Genomic DNA, 21,893 nt, shown 5'->3' with positions numbered 1-21,893 from the left:
CCTCGAAAATATCTTGTACCAAACATGATCTCAATTCCTAATATGTATCCAAAATACACTATGAAAATTGAACATCTAAAATACTTATCTATTACATGAAGGTTGGTGGTTCTATTACATGAAGGTTGGTGGTTCTATTACACGAAAGTTGATTGTTGAAGATGGCCGTTGAATCTTAAAGTATTTAGATTTTGTTTTCGTTAAACAATGTTTCTCATTTCATGAGAACGTGGTTTTCATTTTATGTTTTTATTTATTTGCTTTTCTTTTTATCAGTAAATATGTTTACTTTTCGTTTGATTTTGAATGATCACGGTTTATGTTTCTTATTTTTGAATCGATTTTACTTAAGTTTTGGTTACAAAATAGGTACAAATCAGGTATTTTAAAACTGAAGAACCGATTTTACTCATGTTTTAGTTATAAAATAGGTAAAAATCAGGTACTTTTAAACCGAAAAAGCGATTGGGACCCAAACCCGAAAGTATATTGGATTGTACCGGTTCTTTGAAGATTAACTAACCCCGACCCGAACTCGATAGAACCCGAACCGGTCCCGAACCGAACTTTCATATAATCCGAATGGGGCTGATTTTGATAAACTCGAAAAACTGAAACTCGATTGGATAAAACCGAAACCCGTTTGGGACCCCGAATGCCCAGGCCTAAAAAGGATGGCGAAAAATGTTCAAATTTTCACCATCTAAATTTTTTTTTGGGTATGAAAAAGGTGTTTTCACCATCTAATTCCATTAACGTCGTACTATATTTTTGTTTGATTGGAGATGATTACGGACATCATATAGGTGTAGCACGTAGTTATTTAACGTGATTAGTGGGTTCGTCTTGTGTTCAAAAAAAAAAAAGATTAGTGGGTTCGTCTCATTAATGACAATGAAATACATTTCCAAATTCCAATATAAAAATTGGTAAAAAGAAAGTTTTAAAGTGTACTATATTTCTTACTGACTTGGTCAACAAAATATTCTGTGATTATCCGGATTAGTGAATGAATGATAAAAATAATTTACATATTACATAAATCTCCGAATCATCCTAATACAAAATATAATTTAATTGAAAGTCTTTGTGTCTATAACATTGTGATGTGTTGCAAACCAGTTACAAAATAAAGAAAAAAACTTTGAATTTGACACGTTTACAATTTACTAAGCCAGAACGTATGTGACACGTTTACGGTTTAATAAGCGAGAACGTGACAAGTCTCCAGAGTCTAAGCTCTGCTTACTTAAATTGTAAAGTAAAGTATAAGCGAATCTCGAGGAAGACGAAGAACAAGATTAGTAAGAAGCAGAAGCAGAAAGAAAGAAAGAAAGAAAGAAAGAAAGAGCCAGAGATATACAATGAGAGGTTACAACGTGTTCGGTGCAACGAGATCGGGAAAGACGATACTAGTAGCTCTCTTTCTAACGGTTGGATCATTCTACGCTGGCTCTCTCTTCGGCAACAACGAACCCATCTACGTCTCTCAATCTGGTCCGTCTTCTCTCTGTTCAAATCCTTCTCTGCATGCGGTTGGATTCTTGTGGAATCTTCTTGATTTATATCTTGTTTACGTTTCAAGAACTTAAAAAACACTCGATCTTGATTTTGCAGTTCTCTTCAAATTCCCAAACAAAATCAACCTTACTCACCGAGTCTCACCACTAGTCATACCCGAAACTGGGATGAACGTGTGTCCCTCAAAGTTCAACGAGTACCTCCCTTGCCACAACGTCAGTTACGTGCACCAGCTGAGCTTGAACGTCTCTAGAAGAGAAGAGCTCGAGAGACACTGCCCGCCGCTCGAGCAGCGTCTCTTCTGCTTGGTGCCTCCACCAAAAGATTACAAGATACCTTTGAGATGGCCAACCAGTAGAGACTACGTGTGGAGAAGCAATGTGAATCATACGCATCTCGCTCAAGTTAACGGTGGACAAAGCTGGGTGCAGGAGCATGGAGAGTTCTGGTGGTTCCCTGGTGGTGGTACTCACTTTAAACATGGTGCTTCAGAATATATACAAAGGTTTCACGGATATGCTTATGCTTTATTTTAGGGGCTATAGTATAGACATTTTTTAAATAATTTTAATAATTTTTTTCCATAATTTTGGACGCCTATGTCTATGTAAAAAACCTTCACTTATATGCTTCTTAGTCTTCATGTCTAATTGCATTGTACTGATTTTTTTTTTTTGTGTGACATTAGGTTGGGAGGTATGGTGACTAATGAAACAGGTGACTTGAGTTCAGCTGGTGTGGTACAAGTACTTGATGTTGGATGTGGAGTTGCAAGCTTTGCAGCTTATCTACTTCCTTTAGGTATACAGACAATGTCCTTAGCTCCTAATGATGCTCATGAGAATCAGATTCAGTTTGCGTTAGAGAGAGGCGTTGGCGCAATGATCTCTGCTGTTTCCACCAAACAACTTCCATATCCTTCAGCTTCTTTTGAGATGGTTCATTGTTCGAGATGCCGTGTTGATTGGCATGCAAACGGTATACGTTTGGAGTTATAGATTTTGTCTTGTCTTAGTTTGGTTTGGTCATAGTAATGATAATGTTTTGTTTTAACTTGATTCTGCAGATGGGATCTTACTTAAAGAAGTTCATAGGCTTCTTAGACCTAATGGCTACTTTGTGTATACGTCGCCACCAGCTTATAGGAGTGATAAAGAGTATCCTATGATTTGGGATAAGTTGGTTAATCTAGCTAACTCAATGTGCTGGAAGCTTGTTTCACGGAAGGTACAAACTGCTATATGGATGAAAGTAGAGAACGTGGAGTGCCTTAAGAAGAATGAAGAGCTAAAGCTTATAAACTTATGTGATGTGGAAGGTGCTTTGAAACCGTCCTGGCAAGTTCCTCTTAGAGATTGTGTGCAAGTTAGTGGAGATACAGAGATGAGATCTTCTTCTTTAGCTGAACGTCTCTCCAAGTATCCAGAAACTCTGAGAAACAAAGGTACATTTCTTCTTCTCAGTTCATTTTAGAGGTGGGCATTATGTTCTGTCTTAGATTCGCTAACTACTTATAAGCAAAATATTCATCAGGCATCAGTGAAGATGAGTATGCATCAGACACTGTCTTCTGGAGAGAACAAGTTAAACAGTACTGGCGGTTTATGAGTGTTAATGAGACTGAAGTGCGGAATGTGATGGATATGAATGCATTCATTGGTGGATTTGCTTCAGCCATGGACTCGTATCCTGTTTGGGTGATGAACATAGTACCTGCTACTATGGATGACACTTTGTCTAAAGTTTATGAGAGGGGCTTAACTGGTGCTTTCCATGATTGGTAAGCATGTTCGGAAACCCTCCTCTTGTTTTGTTGTTTTTACAGTTGTTGCCAAGCATCAACACACCACTTAGATAAAAAAAAAAATGTCTCAGGTGTGAGCCGTTCTCAACATATCCGCGCACGTATGATTTGTTGCATGCCAATCATGTCATCTCTCACTACCAAAGCCGTGGAGATGGTTGTTTGCTAGAGGATATCATGCTTGAGATGGACAGGATGATTCGCCCTCAGGTACTTTTCAGTTTACTCTTGGCACTGACGGTGCCACTACTTTTGAATCAACTCTTGGTCTCCATCAGGTAGTCTTTGTAATATACATGACTGAGTGAAGTGTTGACTTTGGGGCTGGCAGGGATTCATAATTATAAGGGACGAGGAACAGGTAATCTCAAGGATCCGAGCCTTGGCTCCTAAATACCTCTGGGAAGTGGAAACTCATCAGCTGGAAAACAAATTCAAGAAGATAGAAACTGTTCTGTTTTGCAGAAAGAGATTCTGGGCAATCATCTGAACAGACCAGCCTCATAGTTCCAAATAGGTTTTGTACTCTCTTGGGTTTATAGCAATGAAAGAGGGTTAAGTGAAACTTACCAAGCAGGTTTTGTTAGTATATTGGTTCTAGAATGTCTCTGTACATGTACTTTCTATCTTCATAATTCATACTAGAGTTTACTTCTGAACTTATCAATCACAGTGTTTAGTTACATATGTGATATCTGATTTGGTACTGGTTCTGTCCAAACTCAATCAAAACAAGATTGACACTGAAGAGTTCTTTTTAGGACACTCGATCTACTCTATACAAGAAACATAAAACATAGAGGTTCTGGCATTACAAAAGAGAAAGAAAATGTACTAAGAGACCCATCTGTTCTCGTAGTGGTTGAGTGAGAACGAAGAAGACTGAACCTCGGTTAAGTGAAAAGGATCCGGTTCGATTCCATAGTCCGTCAACGGTCTATGCTCAAGCACATTATCATGGTTGTTCACAAAATCAGGAACTTCCACCTCCCCTTTCTTTATCTCCTCCCAAAGATACTGCAACCTGCTCACATACTTGATCTTCCAATACAACCTACAACGTTCGATGAAAGTTCAAAGGAAACATCAAAGTCTTATAAGTGGTGTTAAGATGATGAAAGCTTTACCCTCCAGTTAGAAGAAGGCGACCGAGAGTAGCAATGACAAGCCTTGAACGAAGACCAGGGTGTACAAAGTAAACAACTTGGAGTCTCTCTTTGATCTCCGAAGGAAGATCCTCGTAGATCCATCTTAAGATGGTAATCCCCGGCGAGTTCTCATCCTTTTGAACCGTGCTATGCATGTAAACCAAGCAGAAAGGTCCCTCTGGACACTCGTTGCTAATCTTCTGGAATATATACTTCTTCAGCCTCTCTGCACTCACCACACGAGCTGACAAAAAAAAAAATCACTTACGACCTTAAAAAAATGAGTTATGTAATGAAACAGAATGTTAGTGAGGGATGATCTAACAAACTTGTAACTAACTTTTCTCATTGATTAATTCAATAACAGAGTAACAGAGTTCGTTTTTATATACTGTGATCGTTCCCGGTTTACTAAACCACACTAAACCAATACTAAACACGGTTATCTACTAGACCAGGCTAAAATAATCAAAGTTAGCATTTTTTTTACCGGGAAAAAACTTTCCGACGACGCGGAAGATACGGTTACCGGACTTATCGGAGCCTTGGAGGGTGAAGAAGTGGAGGAGATCGAGATCGGAGAAGTCTTCGTCGCCGAGGTATTGAGGACAGTCGTGCCAGTTCTCTTGCTCGTCGACTTCATCGGTTCTCGTTAAGAACGGTCGAGCGTCGACGCCTAGATCGGAAGCTAAGACTACCACCGAAAAGTCTTCTGCCATCGCCGGGAACTCTCTCCTCCGTCGTCTCACGGATCTTTTCTAACTCGAGTGTGTTTTGGTTAAGGATCAAAAGGCTTATACTAGCCTGCGGGAGAGTACATGATATTTTACGTGGAATGAACACGTGGCGTAATCTTAATGAATGTTAGGCTATGATCTAATTGATGTACACGTGGCAAGATCTTTGGCTCAAGATCAAGTGGTTATATTAGCCTGCGGGGGATTTTACGTGGATCTTAACACGTGGCGAAATCAAAATGAATCTAGACGGATTTTGAAAAACCGAAAGTACCCTTGACGATCTAAAACCTTTTTTTACACGACGGCGGTTAAAAACGCCATCGTTTGATCTTCCTTTTCTTCTCGGCAAATCTCTCAGGAGGAGGAAAAAGAAAGATGGCGACTTCGCGGTTACAGATGGAAGGAGATGACTCTGTACTTCTCCACGTAACTCACTCCAACCTCAAGAGCTTCGCTGCCGATGTTCGTTTCTCTCCGCAAGTGAGTATCTTTTTCAGACACACTGTTTCTTACACGTGTTGCTTGATGTCTCTCAAAGTCAAGTTTTTTTTAATGTTGTCTGAAGATGAATGTGGAAGCTGTGAAAGAAAAGCTATGGAAAAAATGTGGGACATCTGTTAACGCTATGGCTTTAGAGCTTTATGATGAAAGTGGCTCCAAGGTTGCAGTCCTCAGTGATGATACGAGACCACTCGGTTTCTACTCCCCTTTTGATGGGTAACTTAAAGCCTCTCTGTTCACTGTAATGAAATGTGATGACTTATTGTTCTTTTTATGCTGCTTTTGAAAAGGTTTCGGTTACACATAGTTGATCTTGACCCTTCCTCGGTCACAACTGGAGGCTGGCTTGAAGATACTTCATTGGTTGAGAAGTATACTATCTCAGAAGAGGACTATGCTAAACGAACTGGTAAGTTTGTGACTTTGTTCATCAAGTGAATATTCCTCTGATGAAATTTATTGTGTTCCAGACAGTTATAGGAAATTCAAAGAAAAAAGAGTGGCTCAGAATCCTGCTGCTTCTGAGGTTAAGGTATGAAAAGAAGCTAAACTATTTGGGTGGTTAGATTAAGAAATTTAAGAAGGCTAAAGGTTCTTATGATTCCTCCTTTCAACAGACGAAGGAGGAGGACTTCATGGAAGATCTCTGTGGAAATATCAAGGTGAGTCTGATCTCTCTTTCTTACTTTAAACTGAGGAGGCAGAGATAATAATGAGCTACTGTTTTGATATTTTGTGAGACCTGATCTCTCTGTGTATTCTGCTTCTAATCAAAATATGAAGGTGGGAGATAGATGCCAAGTTGAGCCCGGGGAGAAAAGAGGAGTGGTCAAGTACGTTGGACGAGCAGAGTCGTTGGGTCCTGGCTATTGGGTTGGGATCCAGTATGATGAACCCCTTGGCAAACACGATGGCATGTATGTGAATTTAAAACTCCTTTACAATTTATGGTAGAAGTCTTTTCTTGTTCTGGAACTTCGACTCCACTTGCAGCTCATGTTTCTGTGATAGAAAAAACCTCTGTGAGGTTCTTAGTCTTGCATAAGCTTGTGCTCAACATCATGATTTTGTTAGCAAACGTACAATATGCCTAAGCTCGGTTGTCATGCTTCATATTGGCTGCAGGGTGAAAGGAACAAGGTTATTTGAATGCCCTCAGCTTCATGGTGGTGTGGTCCGGCCTGACAAAGTAAAGGTAATTATCTTTTTCTACAAGGTCGTAGAATCAGAGTGACATGACCTATTAGTCTATTACACTTGATAGAATTGAACTGGTTTAGTGTTTCTTAGACATGATGGTTTCTATGATATTGCTATTTGTTAGAAAGATATGGCAATGCAGGTTTTTTGTTTTCATGATGTTAGTAGTAAGAATCTGGAGTCCCAAATTGGTTAGCTATGAGACTAGTTAATGCCTTAGTATATGTTAGCACTCTCAAGCTGATATTTAGTTGAGTTCTACTATATTTGGCACTAGGATGGACTAGATTCTTATCACGGTGAAGTAGTTAGTTGGCTGCGTAGATTAAAATTGTAAGCCACATATTCTGCTACTCATGAACTTTGTATTGGCTTGCAGGTTGGTGATTATCCAGAAAGAGACCCCTTCGAGGAAGATGAAATATAAGCTTTTCAAACCAGCAAGTTTGAAAGATTTGCTTTGGATTTGCTTTTTGTACCTCTTGTTTCGGTTTTCAAAAGAGTTTGTGAAACACTCAATGCAACAACACTTGAAAGTATTTTTACTTTGATGAAAAATAATAAACTACTAAAAGATTCTTAATATCCTCACAAGAATTCATGTTATGATTATACACACAATTATCCAAGAGGATGCAGTTGCAGTCCTTAGTCTCTATCTTTAACCAAATTGTTGATCATCTTAGCAAGAGGAACAGTTCCCTTAGTCATGATCTCCAACCTCGAGGTATTAGAAGCATGCGAGAAGAGCGACAACCCAAAGAACACCAAGTCCGGGAGAAACAGCCTCGACGACAAGAAACCATGCCAGTAACGCGGTTCCAGGTCAAAGAACGCATCAAAGAACCTCCTAGTAGCATCCAAATCAAGCTTCAGCAAAATATCCATCCCAAAACAGAAGAACTCCCTCTGTCTCCTCCTCTCAATAGGCCACAAGTCTCTCCACACCTCAGCTGAGAGCTGATCTCCTTTAGTAGAACCAAGGTACCTCACTATGGCGTTTGCAACTATCGGAGCAGCCGCAAGAGTCCTAGCCACCATGTAACCGGTGGAAGGATGAACCATCCCCGCCGTACCGCCAATGCCAACAACTCTTTGAGGCAAGACAGGTAAAGGACCTCCCATAGGGATCACACAACGCTCGTCTTCCTCAATACGCTTCACATTGATCCCCAAATGTTTCAGCCTCGCAACCATCCTCTCTTGGATATCTTCCATCTTCAAACCCGGCCTAGCCACAAGAGACGTCTCCTCAAGAAAGATTCTGTTTGAAGAAAACGGCATCGCGTACAAGAACGTAGGGATCTTGCTGTTCCGTTCTTTAACCTCAGGGTACGCGTCAAGATGCTTATCTCTCCAGTCCATAAACACCATCTTATCCACATCAAACGGGTGGCCATCGACCTCAGCAACGATACCATAAGCTACTTGATAACCCGGGTTATACGGCTTGTCGTACTGCACCAAGCATCTTGAAAAACCAGTAGCGTCGAGAACAACAGAAGCCTGAATCTTCACACCGTCACTGCAGACAACAGTGGAGTTCACCTCCTCGTGAACCACGTCGGTCACCTTAGCCTGATGGAACCTAACACCGTTGGTGATGCACTTCTGAAGCATCTTGGATTTGAGCTGTTTACGGTTGACTCTCCCGTAAGGCCGGGATAGGTCCTTCTCGGCGCCGTCGTTGATGTAGACGACGGCGCCGGACCAGGTGGTGTCTAGGCAGTCTAGCAAGTCCATGGCTTCGAACTCGTCAACCCAAACTCCATAGTTGTTAGGCCAAATGAGTTTGGGGGAAGGGTCGATGGAGCATACAGAGAGTCCAGCTTCTGAGACTTGTTGAGCCACGGCTAAACCAGCAGGGCCGCCGCCGACGATAGCTAGATCAACAGTTTTGTTCAGGGAAGTGTCGTATAAAGGAAGGTCCAAGTCGAGATTCTCCTTCTTGGTTTCAGGAACAAGATCCAAAAGAGCACTACTAGCACTAGTGATACTACTACCGATTCTGATTGCTCTTTTCTTCAAACCAAGCTTAACCCTTGAAGGATTTGGACTTAATCTCTCGAACCCATGAAACTGAGGGATGAAAAACTCGAGCTTGTTGGGTGTTCTCAAGAGAGTATCCATCGAAACAGAGAAAAAATCTTAACTTTCAGATAATTGAAGATCACCTACATGAAACAAAGAGAAAAGATAAGATTTTGAGATCCCCTAGTTGTTGTAAAAGATGAAAAGAGATTTACTTACCCAGAAGCAGTAAGCTTCATGGAGATTGGAGATTGGAGATTGGAGATTGAGACTATTATCTTCCTACACAGAGAGAGAGATGAGAGAGTTTGTGTCTCTGTGTGTTTGTGGTTTGAGTCATCTGGTGGGGTCCGCCCGTTATGGCTAAAATTAAATTTTATTTCGTAAATACAGATTTTTAACCTTTTATGCATTTTATTACTCGATCTAAAAGATATGTTTTAAAATTTTTACACATATTATAAAAACTAAATATAAATTTTAATTTATTAATTTTTGTTAATTTTATTTGTTTTCCACTAAGTTTAACCATTCATATTTAAAATTTTAGTTTAACGATATATCAATCTTGTGTATATAATTTTTTTTTAAAGTAATTTAGTAAATAATAAATAATTATAAATAATTAATTTATCATTTTAATATTTATAGAAAATTTATTATTTTTAGTCCGTTAAAAATTGGAAAGAGTATTATGATATTATCTATAAAGGGCTTTCGGTTACTGACTTTTGGTTTGCGTTTGTCACTAGCTTACCACAACCTTAACTTGAAGCATTATCTCTCGTCTGTTGAATGTGATGAGTCCATACCTCATTACCACTAACCTTCATTTTATAACTTAAAACGCACACCAACCATTGTAGTGTTGGTATTAGTCGACATTCCGCGACACACTATCTTTAATGCGATAATGACATGAGCACAATCTATAGGTGAACTTCAAAAAACTAATACAAGCTTCCACCAAATTTCAAGTACTATTAAACAATTGTAACAAGTAACAAGTAACAAAACTAAAACACACACAAGAAAAACACACACTGAGAATTACATACGATCTTCTCAACACTTATTACTACTACCAAACTTCAAGCTAAAGAAATAAAGTGAAATGGAAATAAATCCCTTTTTATACACCCCCACCCAATAGTCCTTGCAAGCCAAAAACAAAATATCAAAAGCCTGAATCTTTTTGTACACAAATGTTTCCTATGTTATAAGTGATGAAAGCAAAACCTGCATAGCTTTTCACAGAACAAAAGATGATGATGTCAGATCTCTGTACATTCAAAACACACAATCTGAGATTATTAGAGGCAAATGATTGTTCTTACCTGTTACCTAACTACTCGCTCCCGAGGTTATCGTAACTGAAACCTTCAGATATGGTATCCAATCTCTTGTTGTCTCCTGCAATAAACACATCATTAGAGAAAAAGAAAAAAAATATAAAATAGATGCTTTAATCTTCATTCTTCTTAAAACAAAGTCTCAAAGTTCTCACCTTGATATTCTCCCCTGTCACAGGAGTCCAGGAAATTTTCAGCATCTGGCGCAAGGAAGGGTGATTTATCATAGCTCTCCAGAATCTCTGCAATCAACACAAAAAGCTCATGGTTACAAACAATGAAGCATAATAAATAACTACTTGGTTCTATATATGCATATAATTAGAGACAAAAGGAGTATATTAGATAGAGAAAGGACCTGAGCTCTGTGAAAAATCAGCAGTCAAATCAGAAAGGCTGAAGTTCCTAGGAATTGATCCTAAGAACCCAAAAGTAGAAGCTTCCGCATCAAGTAGCGTATCACCAATGGGCTGGTTGTTGTTGGACTCGTTACTGAAAGATGGAATCGAGGTTTCTCTAACTGTGGAGTGTCCTTCCAAGGCATTGTTCCGTTCACCACCATACATGAACGAAGCAGGATAGGCAGTCTCGGACTTGATCATCCCTCCTCCTCCTCCATTCATGCCTTGCATCATAGGCGGCATGTTTGTGGTCTGTTGTGATGAGATCATATTCGGAGAAGCGTCAGCTCTCCTAGCGTGGGTTGATACGTTCACAGAAGGGGACACGTTTGTGTTGAGCGTTGAAGAGCCGTTGAGGTATGCGTTAGACAGACTCGAAGGCATGGGATGATGTGCATTAGGCTTCAATGATTGATGATCAGTGTGTTCAGAGGCATATCCCAACTGCTTCTGATTCACTGTTAACAGAGAATCAATATCAGTTGCATAGATTAGCTATCTAAAAAAAAATACACATGAATGAATATCCAAAAACTTACTTGATTGGATGTGAGAACCATTTGTATTCTGGACGGAGGTAAGTGCACTTGGATGCATCTGCTGCATATGGCGAACCTGCTGCTCGAGTAGCTTGTTGAATTCCATGATCTGGTGTTTCACCATGAGCCTCAGATAGTACGCGTTGAAAAATTCGCGGTTCTCTTCTTCAAGCTTCTGCCAAACTGTAAAACCAAAAAGGGGAAAACATTGGTATAACTGAAATCATCCTCATCCTTATTACTAATGAGCATTAAATTACATTTATCTCATGATTTAGTACCATTAATGAGCAAGGACTACACAATCAGATGCAAATATGATTTGAAACAAGATGATAACAGCTGTGGTTACCTAGCTCTGTGAACCCAGGCTCGATTTTAGCCTGCTCCAGTAAAGTTTCCACAACTTCTTTCTGGTTCATGTAAAGCTGAAGACATCGTTCTATAAGGTTTTGAACCTGAAATGGGATGATAACATGCATAAGTAAGTTTCTTGCTCAACGTTGGACAAAACAGTTAGAAGAGGAGAAGAGAAATAAGATTCAATATTATTTTTTAGTTTTCTAGTTAAAAACTCAGCTATATGTGACTATCAAACATATTCCTCCAAATACATTATTAAGAAAGGTATATGCCTCAAATTCTACAATTTCATAAAAGGTTCTGTCCAAAGTAGTTAAAGAGAGCAGCAGAGAAAAAAAAAAGGCTATTTCTCAATAGCTGGTAGAAACAAGAACTAGAATTGCTATGGGAAAAACATAAACCTTCTGGAAATGCAATCTATATGACATTCTCTAGGACAACATGAACCTCAATATGTATCAAGAGAAGGAAAGTAATGCAACTTCAAAAGTTGAGATTGTTGCTCATCATGCAAACAAATCACTTCATTTTGTTTTTTATTACCAGTTGTATGTCTTGACGTGAGACCCTTCTCACTGTTCCACTTGACATCTCTGGAATTTTCTTTTTGCAAAACAAAGCTTGTCCCTGTTGGATAGAAGCAGTATTAGACATTGTACTTCGAGATTGTACATAGGAAAATAAGTTAAAACGGCTGAACGCCGCCAAAACTAGAACAATTAGTAGAGAATATATATCTTGAACTAATCTCAATGATTAGAGATAAGGTTCTATTTACACATGGCCAAAGGCAGCTTTTCTATACAATCTAACTTAGACAAAAACCTTCTTAAACCCAGAAAAAAACATCTAACAGTTCTATTGCCAAACAGACAGAGTCTATGTAATAACAAAGACATAAACTGCAACCGCTCAAGCTGATTTCCCTAGAAATAACATCAAAAATCAAAACTTTTTATCGATCAAAAACAAAAGTACAAAGTGAAACTAAAAGAAAACTCAAATCCTCTGTTTTCCCCTAACCAATCCCAATACTTTCAACCGATCCTGTCTTCAAATACAACCGGATCAAATCAAATTACATGAACCAATAAAAAAAAACAAATTCAACTTTATGAAAAAAAGTCACAAGCTTTAACAATATATCATTACCTCCAATCCAAGATCAATCGTTGAGGGGGAGAGAGAGAGAAAAGAGGAGAGAGAAAAAAGGAGAAGAAGAGGAACCTAACCTCACTTTGATCGTCGTGGATATCAATCGAGATTCTTTACTACTTTTTTCTCCATTTCCTTTTTTTCATTTTACTTATTTTATTATTAAAACATTCAAGCTTTGGAGCTTCAGAAAGCTGCCACGTGTACAATTTGTTACTATGGTGGATCCCATCCCATATTCCCATACATAAACATGTTATCTCATCTTCTTGTTTGATGGTCAGTTTTTTTTTCATTGTCTGAATGATAAAAACATTAACATGACTATGAAAGAAAGACAAGAAGTTGATTTAGTCATATACACAAAACATCAAGACAGAGAGATAATAGTTGATCTAGTCATGCTTCTTCATCCCAAACTTTCCACTAGGGATTCGACTGAGAAAACCAGAATCAATCTTCTTGTAGTGACTATGAAACTTCATCAACAGAGAATCCACAAAACCATCCACTTCGTCTTCATATCTCTCATACACTACAGGCATTGTGTGAGCTCCCACAAACCCTTCACACAAAAAAAAAGCATCATCCCTTTATAAAACTCAATCTTTTTAAAAGAGTCACTAGTAAAGAACTAAACTACTCACCAATGTACAGAACAGTTAGGAAGTTGCAACAGCTCCCTATTATTGCGGTTATCCATAGTCCAAACACAGCCTGAAAATGATATTAGTGAAGATTAATTAAACTCTATCAACATTATCTAAGGACTAATACACTATTCAATCACATCACTGCAGTTAATGTTCTAAAAATCGAAATCCGTCTAGACGCCCGCCTAATCAATAATCCGATAAAAAGAGTCTAGCGATTTTTTGAACATTTTTCGAATGATTCTCTTCTTTGTTATATAACAATGAAATGTGAAAATGTCTGTCTACTCACCATGAGGAACTGTTTCAAGTTCCCTCTACAAGACAAGTCCTGAAGAAACAACAAACCGCGGTTAACCTCTGTGCCAATGGTCACACCCACATCAGCAAAGAAGTCTTTTGGGAGAACAAGGCGAGGCACTCTAGACTGTGATCTGTTTTTTTTTAAAGACTTTTGCTTATTAGATTGTAATCACAAAGGAACCCTCAATGATACAATAACTGGTTTAAGAACTTACCGGTTAAGGAACCCTGAGGCATTGCACCAAACGAATTGGGCGATCATACCAAGCAATAGACCGTAACAAACGAGAGACAGGAAGTGCAAGTTGATCCACTCGAAAAGCACCCAAATTGCAGTAGCTCCCATCAGAAAACTCGCGGAGATCTTCTTGTTCCTCCACAACAACACATCAGCAGCTGAATGAATAATCAACTCAATTAGAAACAAACAACAACAACAACACACACAAACCAATCACTTATAATTTGAATTTCTTACATCTGCCACCGCCTAAGACGTGGTGAATTGGCTTCTCCCGACCAAACAAACGGTTGAAACGAGAAGCGACGGTATCGTGTTTGTTCTTCTGAACTGCGTCCGTGAAGTTATCCACCAAGTCGCCGATGGCTTCCTCTACTATGTTCTTCTCAGGCATGATTCTGAAACACGATCAAAATAAACAAACTCAAAGCAGAGATGGAAACTGTTATAAAGATTGAGTCTTTCGGTAAGTTCTAAACCCAAAACCGTTAAAGTATCCAACTTTTTACTAGTTTGTTGACGATCATTACAATGATATGTAACTTTAGATCTTAATATTTGATGAGAAAGGCAAGCACACGAAACCCAGAAGTTGAAGAGCAGAAAGAGGTAAAGATGATGATGACAAAGAATAAACCTTTAGGAATTGAAAAAGACGAATCCGGTTCTGTGTTTTTCAGACAAAAAGTTTTGTCTTTTTTTTTTTGGGTAGATTCTGAAAGATGGATGATGAATCACAAAGAAAGATAAAGGGTGGAAGTTAAAAGCAAGCGATGTGATTGGGCAAAGTTTGGAGTCTTGTAATGGTCTTCCCTCGTGATATTGCTCTGACCCGACAACTATTTAAAAAGTGCTTTACAGTGTAATAAGAAAAACATTGCTCACGAAGCAACTATTAACACACACATCATCAATGAACACACAAAACTCATATCAACACAAGTAATCACAATCAAGGAAGAATATATGTTACCTTCTCATCTTTCTTCTAATCCTTAGTTTCAACTTCTTCCCATCCATGTGAGATTATGATTTTGAGTAGTCTTTATAAGGGATAATCAAAGAGATTCTGGTTCTTAAATATGAGAGGATTTGATTAGTGGAGCCTTTCCTTGCATGAAGTTAAGTGATTATTTTATCAAAAAAAACAAAAGTTTATGTGTGACTAGGAAGTGTACAAAATTATACAGTAATTTGAAATTCTAATTAGATTACCGAGAGTTTCATTTGACTTTAATTTCGATTTTATTAAAACAGTTGGCGAGTAATTAATTTTAAAAGAAACTTTTTAGATTTTTTAATTTATTTTAGATATTTTTTGTAACCGTTTTAAGACAGTACTAGATTTTGACCCATCATTTGAAAGGTGGATTGAGTATATTTTTAGTTTTACATTTTTTTTTAAATTTAATTTTTAAATTTATATTTTTTAATTATATTTGTGTTCTGTTTTATATAATAAGATTTATCATAAATGATTAATAACTTTTTTTAATAATTATATTAAAATAGTTAGATAACACATATCAAAAGGTCATGTTCATGTTTTAATAGAATAGATGCAAATCAATTTAAGAAACCATGTTTCGGAATCAATAAAAGATAATTATATGGTAAAATCACAAAACAATAATGATGTCTCCTAACTTTTTCAAAGCTATCTCTTGGTATAGCTGAGGCAATAGCATGTGTTGTTCATATGTCAAGATGCTCTACATTGATTCTAGTCGCAGCGCTTTTGATGAGTTCCTTCCGGACATCGACCTGAAACAGATGCATAACACAGATTTACATCATGAGTTTTGCAGAACACAATGGAGCTCATCCCTCAATCTGAGTTTGTTGCCTTACCCTAGCACCCATGAGAGATGAAAAGACCACATTTGTTTCTGCTGCGTCATCAACAACTAGTTGCTTCAGTATCCTTGTATCTGGATTCATTGTTGTTTCCCATAGCTGCTCAGGCATCATCTCACCCAAACCTGCCGATGCACAAAAACAAAGGATGTTATTGGAATAATAATACTGTTGCGCCACCTCCAAGTTTTAAGGCATATCTAGATTTGGTTACTCATAAAAGCTAACCCTCAGAACTACAAACAGATTCATGATGTGAAAAAGCCACAAGACCAGGGATTACCTTTGAACCTCTGAATGTTGTATGATGCATTTCCAGGGAACGAAGCGATAACTTGTTTAAGAGCCGCCTCGTCATAGCAGTAATGCGCCTGTTTCCCCCTCTCAACCTGTTTGTTTTCAAAGAGAAAACTAGCTTTAGGAAAATAAACTTTCCGGAAATCTGAAGCATCATAACAATAACTGCTAAGAACTTACCTTGAAAAGAGGTGGAACACCAACGTATATGCAACCCGCGTCAAACAAGGCTCTCTGTAGAAAAGTAATTTCATTAAGTCCACCAGCAATCTAGAGGTTAGTTACTTAAAATGAATGTTTTATTCAGCTAAACATATTACCTGATATCTGAAGAAAAAGGTCAGCAGAAGTGTCCGGATATGTGCACCATCAACATCTGCATCTGTTAATATGATAATCTTATGGTAACGCAAATTCTCCATGTTGAAATCTTCTCCCTGGAAAATAGATTAAATGTCGCATTGAGTTTTCCAAGATTACTGATAAAAAGAGGAAAGAACAGATAGTAGGATAATATCACCTTCACTCCAAGACCAAGACCAAGAATTAGATTTTGAATTTCTTCGTTCTTATACATGGCTGCTTCATCCTTTCTCTCAATATTCAATATTTTACCTCTTAAAGGAAGAATCGCCTGCACAGATCCAAAACACTTTGTTACGCACAGAAGCAGAAAGGATGAAGCAAACCCCATATGAGGACACTATCTTGACCTGTGAATGATTCACCAATTTTGTATATGACACACTCAAATCCCCAAACAACATATCTCATCTATAGTTTGGTTCGTAATCTTATTGCTATCAAACAATGTTAATACTACTGAGAGACCCAGTTCAAGTCTTTTTGAGAGTAAAGAGAGGACTCTTATACTCACAAGCCATGGCTCACAAGTATCTGCATACTCAAAGAAGCCAACCATAATTTATTAGCATTAAACTTTGCATGTTTTTTTACCACTTGGACATGTGATGATAATTAACTATCCTTTTCTACCCCCTCACTGACTCTTGTCTAGTGACACAATAAGCAAGAATGATTTCTTACTTGGAAACGCCTGTCACGACCCTGTTTTGCGCTGCCACCAGCTGAATCTCCTTCGACTATAAAAATCTCTGATAACACAGAAAAAGAAGTCAGTAATTGACCAATATCGAGAGCTTACAAGTGTTAAAAGCTATGACCAGTACAAAACAACAGCCTCATGTTTCCTTTCCTATCTTCTCATTTAACTCTTAGAAGATCAAATTTGTGACAATTTAAAAGCTTTTATAGTCACATATACTAATGTTCTGATTTCAAACGAGAGGGCACTTCCATACTGGCTAATGCATACCAGATACTGCAGGATCTGTAGATGAGCAATCTGCCAGTTTCCCAGGAAGTGAGGATGACTTCAAAATGCTTTTTGATCTGACCAACTCCCTAGCTCTCTTGGCAGCCAGGGCAGCCTATAGAGATAAAGAGTCATTAGTTGAAATTAGTAACTAGGCGCTCTGTTATAGGCGGATGAGCAGTGAGGACGCACATACTTAATCACCGAATACACTAACTACATATATCTGAGCAGGTATATCAATGACATACCTTGTACGCATTCAAGGATTTGGAAATAATGCTTTCAAGAACATCTGGATGCAATTCCAAGTACTCCGTGAGGTACTCCTGGAGTGATTGGTCAACAATTTTTCTCACCTCTGGATTCCCTAGTCTCGTCTTTGGGAGGTTAGGCGACAAAAAAATATATTAATACGATACAAAAAATGGTTATGGCCAGGTGACCAGAGATCACTGCCAAAAAGAGGTCACCAAATCATTATGCTCTTGAGTACCTTTGTTTGACCTTCAAACTCGGGATCAGGAACCTTGACTGAGACAATGCAGGTCAATCCCTCTCTAACATGTTCCCCACTTAAGCTAATATCCTTCTCCTGAAAAACATAATCAAACGACAATAAATAAGCAACCACTTCAGAAATACATGGGTAAAACTGGTCAAGATAAATGCTCAAATGAATGCAAAGGCAACCTCTATAACTGGCAAGTTTTTCAGTTAAATCATTGATTAGTAAATTGTTCATTATCCGTTGAGCATGCATAAGTGAGAACGTATTGTAGCAGAGCCTATTAACTGCAGATATACTAGTATTGAGATTCAGCCTCAGTCCATGGAAAGACTCATTAACCCCAATAATGACCAACTAACACTATTATTCTGTGCAGTTTGTTTTTAAAAAAAAGTTCTAGAAACGGAAAATGCAGTTGATTACTGATAACACACCTTGATAACCTTTAATTTTTTTGCGAGGCTATTTAGAGTTCTTGTTAACGAAGCCTTCACACCTTCAATATGTGTCCCACCATCAATGGTGCGAATACTATTCGCGTATCCCAGCATCGTGTCTGAATACGCATCAGAGCACCTGGAACAATAACGAGACTATACAGTTAGATCATACCATCACATAACACATTCTCATCCAGAATAACTCCAACGTATAAAGTCACCAACTTTGCATACAGTACATCAACTGATGTCCAGTTTACAGAGCAAACGATAAAACCAGGCAGCCTAAATATTCACGTATGTGGTTCTAAGGTAAACGCAAGCAGATTATATATATTCATCATATAAGCAGAGGTAAATAGAAGGATACCACTGAAGTGCAACGTCAACGGTGGTGCCATTTATCTCTTTCCGGAAACCCAGCACATCATGGAGCGGTTTCTGAACAAAAGAGCTGTTAATTAACCTTTCCAGAATGACAGATAGTAATTAGGATGACCTATGAGACCTAAATGCATAAGAGCTAACTTAACAGAGATTGAGTCGACACAAGTTTATCATCATGCTAAGACAGAACCCTAAAGAATAATGAACTAACGGGTGAAACGTGGTCAACATATCTTACCATCAAGTTAGCAGGAAAATAAAAGTATTGGAACCATTCCCACTGGATTTTGTTTCATAAAACCCTTTCCACTTTAAAGTAATTCGCCGCAATATAACTTCTAGCATCAGTGATAGGCAAATATTTGAGACACTTTATTTAATATGACAAAGGATCCAGAGTGCAAGACTCACCTTATCGGTATTTAGCCAGCTAACATACTCAGTTAAACCTCCAGCATAAAAATATTCACTATACAGGTCCCTTTCTGGATCATCATCCTCCTTTTTCAGAGAGATTGTAACCTGCATTTATTTATATGAACAATTTGATTATGGAATAAGAACAGTACAGCATTAGTTTCTGTCAAATGAGAACTAATTCAAACGGCTAGGGGCCATGAACATGAAGCAAACAATTTGAATATTGCTGCCCTGTGAAAAAATGTATACCTTTGGATTTAGGAAAGCAAGCTCCCTAATTCTTCCAGCAATAGTGTTATGGTCAAACTGAATTGCAGTTGTGAATACTGAAAAAATCAGATGTAGCAGAAAAGATAGTTTAGACATAAAATCCTCTCTTAGGAAGGGTAAAATAGGTTAGTACGGAAAAAAAGGGTAAAACCTTCTTTGTCAGGCCAAAACCTGATGCATGTCCCTTGAGTACCCCTTGACTCTGGTGGGAGGACATGACAAGTAAGTGTTGTTATGGGCTTTCCACGAGAGTACTTATGCTGGAACTCCATCCCATCTCTGCGAACAATAACCTCCAATGCCTGTGAACAGTAAGAGCTCCTTCATCAGTTGTATGAATATTATACTAATAGGATCTTGATGTCTTGCCATATATAACAGTTGCGTATAGCGGAAAGCATTTGAAATTGATAAACCTAGTACTCAGTAAGGAACCATTCCAGGAACTTTTTCATATGATGAGATAACTAAGCATAACCATTACATAAATATTTTAAAACCAAATACAAAATGCACAGAGAGAATTTTTCTATTTAGCAGAGAAGAAAAAGTAAACAAAGCACAGAGGAAAAGGGAGCAATGTACTAACGGTTAGAACTTACCTCTGATAAAGCATTCACAACCGATAAACCTACACCATGCAATCCACCAGACACGCTGTACCCACTACTCTTGCCACCAAACTTACCCCCTGCGTGTAAGACCTGCATAAATAAAAAGCATGACTGATTAATTGCATGACCAAAAAATCAGAATGAAAAAACCATAAATACATGTGATTTTACATTAAAACCAACACCATAGACCACTCACTAAACAATATATAGCAAAACTAGAATCATCTGCCTGAGAAGAGCTAACAATCCATAACAAAACGTATCAGATGGTACATAAATAATAAACACCTAAAAGTTCCTGTCCCTGTGAATATCTTTGTTATGAAAACCATAAAACCTTGAATAAGAAGTCTGCTTGCGGTAGGGTTACTACACAAATTTAACATTTACCAGGTCTCTACTATACTAGTACTGAAAACAAGTCTAACATGAGGTGTTGTACTACTTAAGAATCTAGACTGCGCTAGCTCATGAGGATAAAATAAACCGTTAGTAATTAACAGTAGAACCTTAAAGCGATCTTAAGGCATATAAGGCAAAGATAATACCGTGAGGACAGTCTCCAAAGAAGATTTTCTCGTTGCGGGATGCAAGTCCGTAGGTATCTGCAAGAAAAGTATATTGATGAAAGAAAACTATATGAATAAAAATACGAGAGAATGAGTAAGTGTAACAGATCACATACCCCACGTCCATCATCAGAAATGCTGACTGAACCATCTGCATGTAAAACAACGTCAATCTTTGAAGCAAAACCAGCTTGTGCCTCGTCAATTGCGTTGTCAAGTATCTCATAAACCTAAGAAAAACAACGAGTATTGGAAAAAGGTTAAAATTATAAACAAGTTAAAAGGAGACAGTGAAGAACAAGAGAGTTCAAAGAAAGAAAGAAGAAAAATAGGATTACCAGATGATGCAAACCACGAGATCCAGTGCTCCCAATATACATCCCAGGTCTTTTCCTGACAGGGTCTAAACCTTCCAGCACCTAGTGCATCACAGATATACACATAAAGTGAAACTAGAAGATTCATAGTAGCTATAAATGGTCATCTGAACAAATCATCAGAACAGAAATTACTTGAATGTGCTCGGAACTGTAATCCTTAGAGGTGGAGCTCTCATGGAGAGAATCAGTGTCCATGGTGGATGACATAAAGGACCTTGGTGAGACCGCATTTCTTAGTACAAGTCTTTGACTCAAAACCTTAGCTAACTGGAACTTTATCCTGAAACCAACACAGACTCTACTTAGATAACAATTAAAGACTATTCAAACAACCAAGTTTTTGCTTTACACTATGGAAGAGAATCACATATAAACAAATTAGAACCAAGGATTAAGGAAGTCTACTACATAAAGAATAAAACTTTCTGAGCGGACAGAGCTGAACTTAACACTAGAAAACCAAAGCTGAAGAAAGCAATTTGACTTCACTGAAATAAAAAGAGTATATAACATCATCAGTTCTCAATTTTGATTGCTTGTAAACTTTCAGGGTTCGCAAAAAGTAATGATTTTTTCTAAGCAGCGGAAGCTAATTGTTATGCTCATATTCATTTACTGGGTTAGTTTCACTGAGAACCAAGAGGGAGAAGTCAAAGAGGGCAGGAGCTAAAACCTGGGTGTTGAAGAGGAGAGCGAGGAGGAGTGACGGTGAAGTGAGGGGCATAGGGAGTGGGAGAAGAGACGGGGACGAGAAGAAGCCATGAGGCGAAAATAGAGGTGAAGATAAGAGGGTGGCCTCTGAAGAAGAGCCATGGAAGAAGAGTGATGGAGACAGGAGGAGATAGTTTTCTTCTGCT

At 38.1% G+C, this 21,893-nt stretch overlaps 7 protein-coding genes across 12 annotated transcripts; 2 read left to right on the top strand and 5 right to left on the bottom strand.

Annotated features, from left to right (window-relative positions):
• Positions 1-1,263: 1,263 nt before the first annotated feature.
• LOC106348787 (probable methyltransferase PMT6) lies at positions 1,264-3,988 on the top strand. Its single transcript, XM_013788595.3, has 7 exons — positions 1,264-1,497; positions 1,618-2,026; positions 2,210-2,499; positions 2,588-2,965; positions 3,055-3,301; positions 3,397-3,535; positions 3,657-3,988. The coding sequence occupies exons 1-7, from the start codon at positions 1,365-1,367 to the stop codon at positions 3,813-3,815; spliced, it is 1,755 nt and encodes a 584-aa protein (XP_013644049.1). The 5' UTR covers positions 1,264-1,364; the 3' UTR covers positions 3,816-3,988.
• Positions 3,954-5,264, bottom strand: LOC106350719 (ganglioside-induced differentiation-associated protein 2-like). The gene is made up of 3 exons (XM_022696412.2): positions 4,964-5,264; positions 4,453-4,717; positions 3,954-4,379 (listed from the first exon to the last, which is right to left on the bottom strand). Exons 1-3 carry the CDS (start codon positions 5,190-5,192, stop codon positions 4,160-4,162), a joined length of 714 nt encoding a protein of 237 aa, XP_022552133.2. The 5' UTR covers positions 5,193-5,264; the 3' UTR covers positions 3,954-4,159.
• Positions 5,265-5,504: 240 nt separating this feature from the next.
• LOC125587915 (tubulin-folding cofactor B) lies at positions 5,505-7,501 on the top strand. Its single transcript, XM_048759302.1, has 8 exons — positions 5,505-5,693; positions 5,779-5,930; positions 6,005-6,123; positions 6,185-6,246; positions 6,332-6,376; positions 6,498-6,631; positions 6,840-6,909; positions 7,294-7,501. Exons 1-8 carry the CDS (start codon positions 5,589-5,591, stop codon positions 7,339-7,341), a joined length of 735 nt encoding a protein of 244 aa, XP_048615259.1. The 5' UTR covers positions 5,505-5,588; the 3' UTR covers positions 7,342-7,501.
• Positions 7,434-9,341, bottom strand: LOC106377177 (lycopene beta cyclase, chloroplastic). Its single transcript, XM_048759296.1, has 2 exons — positions 9,165-9,341; positions 7,434-9,088 (listed from the first exon to the last, which is right to left on the bottom strand). The coding sequence occupies exon 2, from the start codon at positions 9,042-9,044 to the stop codon at positions 7,563-7,565; it is 1,482 nt and encodes a 493-aa protein (XP_048615253.1). The 5' UTR covers positions 9,045-9,088; positions 9,165-9,341; the 3' UTR covers positions 7,434-7,562.
• A 565-nt stretch (positions 9,342-9,906) lies between these two features.
• LOC106452667 lies at positions 9,907-12,896 on the bottom strand. 3 transcript variants are annotated; one of them, XM_013894830.3, is made up of 8 exons: positions 12,833-12,896; positions 12,144-12,227; positions 11,590-11,695; positions 11,238-11,420; positions 10,656-11,156; positions 10,453-10,539; positions 10,283-10,358; positions 9,907-10,192 (listed from the first exon to the last, which is right to left on the bottom strand). In XM_013894830.3, exons 2-7 carry the CDS (start codon positions 12,189-12,191, stop codon positions 10,294-10,296), a joined length of 990 nt encoding a protein of 329 aa, XP_013750284.1. In that variant the 5' UTR covers positions 12,192-12,227; positions 12,833-12,896; the 3' UTR covers positions 9,907-10,192; positions 10,283-10,293. The 3 variants fall into 3 exon arrangements, with proteins under 3 accessions (XP_013750284.1, XP_013750283.1, XP_022571426.1); XM_013894829.3 differs by having other exon boundaries at positions 12,753-12,878; XM_022715705.2 differs by having other exon boundaries at positions 9,907-10,184; positions 12,753-12,878.
• A 163-nt stretch (positions 12,897-13,059) lies between these two features.
• Positions 13,060-14,987, bottom strand: LOC111213869 (reticulon-like protein B8). Of its 4 annotated transcripts, none has more exons than XM_048759298.1 (6): positions 14,926-14,987; positions 14,190-14,350; positions 13,927-14,107; positions 13,701-13,842; positions 13,403-13,472; positions 13,060-13,320 (listed from the first exon to the last, which is right to left on the bottom strand). In XM_048759298.1, exons 1-6 carry the CDS (start codon positions 14,970-14,972, stop codon positions 13,151-13,153), a joined length of 771 nt encoding a protein of 256 aa, XP_048615255.1. In that variant the 5' UTR covers positions 14,973-14,987; the 3' UTR covers positions 13,060-13,150. The 4 variants fall into 4 exon arrangements, with proteins under 4 accessions (XP_048615255.1, XP_048615257.1, XP_048615258.1 ...); XM_048759300.1 differs by lacking the exon at positions 14,926-14,987 and adding an exon at positions 14,590-14,749; XM_048759301.1 differs by lacking the exon at positions 14,926-14,987 and adding an exon at positions 14,483-14,625.
• Positions 14,988-15,427: 440 nt separating this feature from the next.
• On the bottom strand, positions 15,428-21,888 carry LOC125587914 (DNA gyrase subunit B, chloroplastic). Its single transcript, XM_048759295.1, has 21 exons — positions 21,710-21,888; positions 21,169-21,316; positions 20,995-21,075; positions 20,773-20,886; positions 20,636-20,692; positions 20,073-20,174; positions 19,622-19,772; positions 19,450-19,526; positions 19,192-19,302; positions 18,764-18,834; positions 18,388-18,529; positions 17,939-18,037; positions 17,694-17,822; positions 17,443-17,557; positions 17,154-17,221; positions 16,627-16,740; positions 16,427-16,543; positions 16,287-16,340; positions 16,093-16,198; positions 15,804-15,934; positions 15,428-15,716 (listed from the first exon to the last, which is right to left on the bottom strand). The coding sequence occupies exons 1-21, from the start codon at positions 21,847-21,849 to the stop codon at positions 15,648-15,650; spliced, it is 2,196 nt and encodes a 731-aa protein (XP_048615252.1). The 5' UTR covers positions 21,850-21,888; the 3' UTR covers positions 15,428-15,647.
• Between the last annotated feature and the right edge of the window lie 5 nt (positions 21,889-21,893).

This window comes from Brassica napus, chromosome C5 (genome assembly GCF_020379485.1).
Source record: "Brassica napus cultivar Da-Ae chromosome C5, Da-Ae, whole genome shotgun sequence".
Classification (NCBI taxonomy): Eukaryota; Viridiplantae; Streptophyta; class Magnoliopsida; order Brassicales; family Brassicaceae; genus Brassica; species Brassica napus.
This window is presented reverse-complemented; position numbering and strand designations above follow the sequence as displayed.